At 40.4% G+C, this 9,126-nt stretch overlaps 1 protein-coding gene across 1 annotated transcript in view; it reads right to left on the bottom strand.

The window, feature by feature from the left end:
- Positions 1-704: 704 nt before the first annotated feature.
- Positions 705-9,126, bottom strand: part of LOC107677314 (heparan-sulfate 6-O-sulfotransferase 1-B) — a 63,245-nt gene continuing 54,823 nt past the window's right edge. Inside the window, exon 2 of the mRNA XM_016472190.1 lies at positions 705-2,079. Within this exon, the coding sequence (XP_016327676.1) occupies positions 1,377-2,079 (703 nt within the window). The 3' untranslated portion in view covers positions 705-1,376. The remainder of the gene's footprint in view (positions 2,080-9,126) is intronic.

Raw genomic sequence — 9,126 nt, 5'->3', positions numbered from 1 at the left:
AAAAATGGGAAATAACTTTTTATTGGTAATTTTAAAGATCTAGGTGTCATGAATAACAGAAATACTCACAATAATGAACATTGTTGGGAAGCAAACTCAAGACACCTCAAATATATTCAATATACACTTGTACACATTAACCCACACACACACACACACACACACACACACACACACACACAAAGCAACGGTCACACTTTCCTCACCAATCTCTTGATTTTAATCAGCACTGATCTCCATATTCTGACAGAGACAGACGGAACATATGATCAATTCTTCACTCTTTTCCCATAAGCATTTTTAAAATGGCTCTAAACATGGCTTCAATAGCAGTCTGTTTATTCTGAGTGTAAGCTGGAGGGAAGTGTGAAGATGCGAGTTAAGGAGTCTCCGTAGACGCAGAGCCAAACGAGATCTATCTGTGAGGGATGTCAAGCCCCAACATGCTCAGTGCAAGTTCAATTAACACGTTTTCAATGCGTGCAAACTTAATTAACAAGGGCAAATGTTGACGTGAATCCTGACTGGTAAATGGAGAGAAGGGTTTTGTTCATTCAAAGTACGTGATTTACAATGCAAAATGTGGGCATACTGCACTGCATTATGGGTAAAAAGATCACAGCAAATGTGCAAAAACAAACACATACAGTGCATACTGTATAAATTAGCACATGGTTAAAAAGTAAACAAAACATGTTGGCGTAATCGTTTTTTGGGTATCAGTACTACAGTTGGATACGTCTGTCAGGAATGGCTTTCCAATACAATCTCCAGGGCTTATGGGAATCTGTTTGGGAATCGACACTCAAAGGGAAAAAAACGATAAAAACACTCATGGAAATTGGGACTCTTTTGTCTTATATATATATTAAGATATATCTATAAAATCATACTCACAACACCTGTTAGTAATTTTCAGCCACTTGTGACTGGTTCCATCCACTTCACACCAGGTTTAAAAAAAAAGGCAATCTAATATTTATACATATATATATATATATATATATAATCTTTACACTTTCCTGAAGAGTTCATAGATTCTCAGATATTCATGTGAATCAGATATTAAAACCTGTTCGTTCGTTTCAGTCACTCTTTTTGAGAAACACTGCAGCACGGAGGTCGAGGAAAAACTTTGTGGCACAAACAAAAATCGATAATAATTTAATATTAATGTTATGCCATAACTTTTGTTTATAAAAGGCCTATGAGATGCGGCACTAAGCGAAACGCTCACAGACTCATTTCTTGAACATTCCTGGTCCCATATTCCCGCCCAAAGTATGGGACGTTGAACTCTCCCATCTGGGAATGGATATTCCCCCTCTCCTTGTAACTGTGCCTCTTTTTTGGTCTCTCTGGAGAGGGGTGGGCGGTTACCATCCATTGATGATGTGATTCATGTAGTCCTCGGTTGGCAGGCGTGCCGTACCCTCTCCTCCGGCTCCGTCCTCTCGGAACGGGCTGTGGAAAGACGCTTGTCCTCTCAGTAGTCTCTGCTCCCGGCGGTCCAGCATGTGCTTGTACTGGTAGCGTTGCTGAAACAGGTCTTTGGCATAGTCGTACAGCTTCATGTCCAGGTCGTTGAGCTCCTCGATGCGCTGTATCGTGTTGTTATCCAGGTCCACGCCGGCCGCCCGCGTGCTGTTGTATTGCATGAAGGGCCGGATGAACTTGAGGTGGAAGGTGCGCTCGAACAAGTACTGCGTCTTCCGCTGGAACTCTGTCAGGCCGAAGAAAGCCATGTCTCGTAGGTTTTTCTTGGCTGATTCGAGCAGCAGCTGTGAGCGCCTCTTCTCAGGAACTGTGGAGAGGTTGTAGCATCCAACGAGGCTGAGGTCGGCCAGCATGCGTACTTGGCGGTTATTGGCGAGGTTGTAGGGGCAGTCCATGAACTGCTGCAAAGTGCACCCCGACCAGTCTGAGCCCTCGTAGCAGGGCGGCAACTCTTCGGGCGTTGGTGTCCGTCCGTCGCACATGTGCAGGGACGTCTTCCACGTCGCCCCCCGTTGGACGTGCCTCCATTCGCTAAGGTAGCGGGAAACGGGGTCTCTCAGTAGAGTGATGTAGTAGAACTTTCTGCAGGAAACAAGATAGGAGAACTCCATTAGTCACAAAACAAAACCAATGATATACAAGATTATGATAATATTTAAATGTATGCATTTGGCTGACTCTTTTATCCCAAGTGACTTTCATTGCATGGGAATTGAACCCATGACCTTTGCTGTTGGAGCTACTGTAAACTGGCTCATATCATCAACAAAACATTCACAGTAGAACAAAGGAAAATCACAATCACAATGCAACCTGTATTGTGGCATACAGTCTACATGTCTACAACTTTATCCTAAAATTAATACTTTGTTTCCAAAGACAGGATGCAACAGGTGTAAACCATGACTCAATAAATGCCTTTGCCACTGTCTTAATCCTTTCCCACCACTTCACATCCTGTCTGTTTCGATAGTCCTTTGATTGATGGAACTGCAATAAGATGAATCAGTTTCAATGAATGATTTGAAAAATGTAAGGGGGTCTGAATACTTTCCGTACCCACTGTATGTTTTATGTATAGACATAAAATGCATACATTTAATAAATATAAGTAGCAAAATACATGGTCAATGGTAAGTTTTGATTCACTTCAGTGATTCAGTTTCAATGAATCGTTTTAAAACTCAGATTAAATGATTCTTTTGTCTTCACTCAAAAATGTTCACAAAAGTGGGCTTTTTCACCACACACAATACAAAATCATACGGCCATGCACACTTCCCTATTTAAAGGCACAATATGCAAGATTTTTTTATTCAAATATCCAAAAACCACTAGAACAGTGTTATATATTTTGCTGACTTGTGTACTTATATTATCCCAAATGTTTCGAAGAATGTTTAAATCCAGAGAAATAAGCCATTTTAACTAGTGACATGGACCGTGTCTATAGTGTCATTGTGTCGCCTGCCAATGACGTCATAACCCCTCGATTTCCGGTTTTGTTTTGTAGAAAACATGGAAACACCAAAGACACTTAAATATGTTGTGCGTTTTATTTGACAGGTGATGACCGCACAGAGTAGCATTATAACAGAACTTTCAAATGTATCTAGTATGATAAAACAGTGCTGCTTTTTTTCCCCACATACGCACGGACGTAAGGAGCGGAAGCGGTCAACTGTGGCATAATAAAAGCTCCGCTGCTTTCGAGCCGTGTGTCGCGCTCGTTCAGCGGCTTCATTTCGCTTCGACAGCTTTCAGCCTCACCCTGCTTCATTCTACTACGTTAATAAATCATTAGCTCATCCATGAACATGATTTCTGCCCGAGTCCCATCGGATTGCTTCGGCTGTGGGGATGAAGATGACAACTCCCATGATTCCACACTCAGTCACGGCGTCATCAAACTACGCCTTTGTCTATTTGTTTATTTTGAATACGCGCCCTCTAGCGGCGAAAATTACATATTGTGCCTTTAACAAGAGATGGAAAAATACCCATACATCTGCAAACATCTTTAACAACCATTATATGAAGCTGAACTAAGTGAAATAAAAGGCATGGCTCAGAATCTTTTAGTGAAAGGCTGTATTGAAGTGAGAGCAGTCAGATAATGATGGTGATGAAACCACCTCAAGAAAAATACTAGTTCTTACGCTGCTTACATGCACACTATAGGGACCTTTCCTGAAAATTCACAACAAAATATCTTTACCAGAGCATTCTGCCACTCTGAGAATGCTACAGAGACACAAGCCACAGGGAAAAGTGTGTTTCGTCGGAACCACACAGGATTTGTGGAGTGGGAGGAAGACCAAGCACTGCCAACAAACTAGCAGGTGGTTTTCAACAGATTAATCTCGACCAAACTGACAACAGAGAGATTTAGCTCTCAGTTACAAATTCAATGCCCCCCCGTCACCACCCGCTCCAGCTGTGCTTCACCCTACATTACCTATTCACACCCCTGTTACCAAATGTGCCAAGGAAACAGATTCCCTCCAAAGTGCCCGAGAGCTGGTTACACATTCGAAAACGGCATGAAATCAGTGATTAGACAAAAACGTGGGCGATGCTGAAATTCACTGCTGGTGACCCACATGGCACTTCCCAAGGTAACACTGGGTGCTGAGATAGACTGTGCAATCATCTTGCCTCTGGCCAAGAGGCGGCAATCCAGCCAACACTGTGCACTTTAATGCCCTTTCACTGTATATGTGGTGCCCTTACTGACCACATGGTGGCAGTGTGCATGTATTAACCAGGCCCAAACAGAAAGAACAGTTATGAGCACTTCAACACCTTCCTTGCCACAGCAAGAACACTCTCAGACATGTGAGATCAGAATTTGAGATTTTGAGCTCACTGCTACAATGATTCTTCTGATTTATTTTGTTGATCTTTTCCTTAATTCACCATCTAAATTAATAGAATAATTTGACTTTTTATGTCTTCTCTGTATCTTCAAATCTTTATTCTCTCTTCCTTTCTCATTATTTGGTGACAAATCTGCAGGCTTATAATCATTAGTGAGCCTGAGAGACATCCGAGATCCCTCTGCAGTGCCAAGGCTTCCCGTTTTAATAATTCTCATGTTTCCACAGTGATTAAACTCGAGGCCCCATCAACACACACGGCAGATCCAAATCCCAGCCAATAACTGGTTGTCTGCTCTCAGCAAGGCCGGTCAATACTAATAACACACCGAAATAGCCACATTATTAATGAGAATGGACCCAGTACTGAGACTTGGGGCACCTCACAAAGTAACTGAGGGTCATACTACAAGCTTAGACTGCTGCACTGTGCAGAATCATAAATTAAGCTATTGAACACAAGTCTCTTTTATAAAAGTCTTTCATAATTGAATTAAGACCCAGTTGAGGCCAGCTCGGGTAGAAGCATTTCAGTTTGTGTGTGTGTGTTTTTTGTGTGCAAGTCTGCTTTGGCAAAGTCAACGGGAAGCGTAGGAATCTGGCGCCTGTTGTTTGTAAGTATTTGTTTAATCCTCTTGTACTAAAAAACTTCAATTTCAGCAAGAGTATACATTTGTAAAAATACATATTTTCGAAATCAACTAACTGGTGGTTTGCCTAAATGACTGACTAATCCTAAGGCCCTGTAAAAATACAGAGCTGACCTTAATTGGATACATTCTTGCATCAAACAATAAAATGTTTTTTTTTGTGCAACTTTACACAGTGTCTTAGCTAGAGTCTGTTTGTTTAAAGAGTAACACAAAAATCCTGTACCAAGAATATAACTACAAATGTAAGAGTCTATGAACCAGTGATTGAATAACAATAATACTAATGTGAATATTGGGGGGAATGCTACCCTGAATGTAGAGGGTCATTCTAAAATCATTCATCTAAATCCATTGTAGAATTAAGCACACTTAACAAATACATTAAAACAATCCACAACTTCATTAAAAATCTCATTACTGAGGTTAAAACCCTGCTCTCTCCCACTGAGACATGGGAAAGGAAATGTGGCTCTTGAGAGAGACGCAATGAACGGCCCGCAGAGGGTCAAGTTCAGAGCTGAAGACAGAGCATGCTGGAAGACTCCTCCTCGGGCTGACAGCTCACTGTGGAGCCGTCACAACTCTCCGTCTGACACGACTCCACATGCAAATCAGCCTCTCAAATATATGATGACTGCACAAAGACCAGTCACCCATTCTGACAGACCAGACACAAAACAGCTGTGGGGGCACTATATTTCTTTCAGACACACTCACAGAGAGGAAGTGGCAGAAACATGGAGAAAACAACTTCCAGTGGTTGGTTTGGATCAGTGTGTTAACCCCAATGTTTGTTGATGCCAAGATGCTCTCATTCTCAGCACATGCACAGAGAGAAAGCCATTTCAATCAACATGTTGGCTACCTAAGACATTTCCAAATGGTGCGTTTAAACTAGGGAAGTGGAGCATTGTTGCATTATTGATGCAGAACCTTTGCTGACTCTTGCCACAGGGTTCAAAAGATGTAATTCTGCTGACATGCTATTGGAGGGTTGTTTCTTTAACAAGTTGCTTTCCAGCACCATCACTCTGTTTCTCTGTGGCCAACTGCCACATGATCTGCTGACACCATCACAACTGTTAAGAAACAGCTAATGACAAACACTTAAAGGGATAGTTCACCCAAAAATGAAAATTCTGTGATCAATTACTCACCCTCAAGACCTTCGTTCATCTTTGGAACACAAATTAAGATATTTTTGAAATCCGAGAGCTTTCTGACTCTGCACAGACAGCAACACAACTACCACATTCAAGGCCCAGAAAGGTAGTAAGGACATGGCTTAAATGGTCCATGTGACATCAGTGGTGTCTATAGAGGGTCAGAAAGCTCTCGGATTACATACAAATATCTTAATTTGTGTTCTGAATATGAACAAAGGTCTTTAGTGTTTGGAACGACATTGAGGGTGAGCAATTAATGACAATTTTCATTTTTGGGTGAACTGTACCTTTAAAAACAAAAATTGTACTTAAAACATGAATAAAATGAAATTAAAATTGACACATAAATTAAAACATTTCTTTGGACTGTTTCACACCGTACACACAAGATAAGCGAAGAAACGACAACAAGATCTAAATTTATCAATATGGCAGAGCCCCTTCTCATTACAGAAGAGCTGAACTTTGGTGTCAGTGATCATTTTTAATCTTGATTTCGAGGATTCTTGTCTTGGAAGTAGCTGGAATGCTAATATAGTCTTATGAGAGTTCTGTATGAATCACATTAGCTTAGTTCGTTCACCATGATAAAATGCCGTTCAAAAGTTTGGAGTTGGTACGATTTTTTTTTTTTCTGAAAGAAATGCTTACCAAGACTCAATTTATTTGGTCAAAAACATTAAAAACAGTAATATTGTGAAATATTACAATTGAAAATAGCTATTTTCCATTTTAATATATTTTTAAATGTCATTCATTCTTGTGTTGCACATCTGAATTACGTCTTCAGTCACATGATCCTTCAGAAATCATTCTAATATGCTGATTTGTTGCTTTAGAATAATTTCTTATTATCATCAATGTTAAAAACATTTGTGCTGCTTAATATTTTTGTGGAAACGGATACATTGTTAACAGTAAGCAGGCTAAAATAATTATGCAATGAAGTTGGCAGAAATCAGATCTGACAGTAACATTCATTTAATATATTAAAAACTAAGGTTTCCACATTAAAATTATAATAAAATTCCATGAAAATCCAAAGACATCTGATAAATGATGCTTTACAGAATTCTTCCAACAAGAAAACAAGTTATTTTTACTCTGGTCTGTGAATATAGCTGCACAAACATAATAAGTGCATAGGACCGAGAAGTAACAGGGTCTCCCCGTGTCTTTCTGAATATGAGCGGAGGCAGCGTTCTGCCTTTAGTGCAGAGACGAGCAGTAGGTGAAAATTTCACCCGTGACAGCATCAAACCTGTTAAAGTATGAGTGAGGTGGAGGATTTCAACTAGATTTGTCTGACTATCAAAGGCGGCACAACTGCTTTTACTAGGATGAATGTAAATTCCACCTTATTTCTGGCGCTCGCTGCCACACGCTAGCTGTAACAGCTGAGGGAGCGTGACTAACAAGAGAGCGGCGATTCTTTCGTCTTGGGATGTGGGAGGAAGAGACGCAGATAAAGACGCCAGTGTATGTGAGAGAGAGAGAGAGGAGGAAAGGAGGAAATGGAGAGACAGACGAGGAGAGAGGTATAAAGAAATAGATTTTTATGAAGAAAACGTGAGTCGTGCCTCAAGTAGATGAGGAACCGCAAGAAGAACCGCAAAAAAAAATCTTGGAAATGTGGTAAATAAGTCAGGAAGAACGCGTCGACCCCCTGCAGGTCGTGGGATCTACCTGGGGGTCTCGTAAACTAGCTGTCTTAAACCTGCACAGGTGTTTCGCTTCAGAGTGGGGGATAAATAACATGGTGAGATGCTAGCAGGCGGAAAGACTCCTGGCAGGTTTAAGATCTGCCAAATGTGCAAGGACAGAGCAAGCACTAAACCAACACACTGAAGGAACCCTGCGTGACCTCATGGGTGTCATTAAAAAAGCAGTCAGGATGTGAATTGTGATGGGCATCATGGGGAAATCAGTAGCCTGAAGATTAAAACATCTGTGTTTTCTCACACGCCAAAACAAGCATTGTGTGTTGCCACCTTATAAAGCAACAATTCATATGTTAAACAAGGTGTTAACAGATAATCATGTTTCAGAATGAAAGATCAAATCTGTGAAATATTAGCAGAAAGATAATAATCACTCCTAAATCTGACAAAGAACGACGGATGACAAACCTGGAATGACAGAGTTGCTGTGCAATTTAAAAAGCAGTGCATTAAGAAAAACACTGAAAATTGCAGATGAACTCCACAGGAAAGAGAGAGTTCTGGTTGGAGAGACAGACAGCAGTGATACATGAGTTCAGATGGACCAGAGGCTTTAATAAAGCTAGAGCTTATTGTTGCATGCAGTTCTTTATGTTTATGTATGACTGAAGATCCAGGAGGGACTAAGGCAGGACTGGAGACTAGAGAGGGAATAATGCAGGATTCCATAAATCCTTCTCATAATGTGATGCCCTCCTGGGAGAGTCTAGGATGACCTGGCCTTTAACCTTCGACCTAGAATATTTACTTCTCGCTGATGTGCTATGGAGGTGGAAAATAAGTGCTTTTTTCATGACTTCAGGTCCATGAAAATTTGAGTGATCAAACAAAAAAAAACAGCAAAACTAGCCAACCGGTCTTTAGGTGAAAAAAAAAAACATTAATATAAGATTAATTTTATATTTCCAACATAGAACTACGTCAATGACTACTACTAACAATGATGAAGAATAAATTGTAATATTTTTGTGAAAATTATTTTATTAGGTTTCACTTAAACCAACAGAATTATAAATTATTTCATATTATTATTATTGTTATTATTATTATTAATGTCATAAATATTCAATGTATTGCCCACGTGCAACCAAAATCTGATGAAACTACCATGTGCCCTGAAAAAACAGTCCAAGAGACCAAATAGTAGTGCGTGAGAGAGAGAGAGAGAGAGAGAGAGAGAGAGAGAGAGAGAGAGAGAGGACAGACACAG

The sequence above is a fragment of the Sinocyclocheilus anshuiensis genome, unplaced genomic scaffold (assembly GCF_001515605.1).
Source record: "Sinocyclocheilus anshuiensis isolate Anshui unplaced genomic scaffold, SAMN03320099.WGS_v1.1 scaffold392, whole genome shotgun sequence".
NCBI lineage: Eukaryota > Metazoa > Chordata > Actinopteri > Cypriniformes > Cyprinidae > Sinocyclocheilus > Sinocyclocheilus anshuiensis.
Note: the sequence above shows the minus strand (reverse complement) of the source record. Positions and strands in the feature narration are given on the sequence as shown.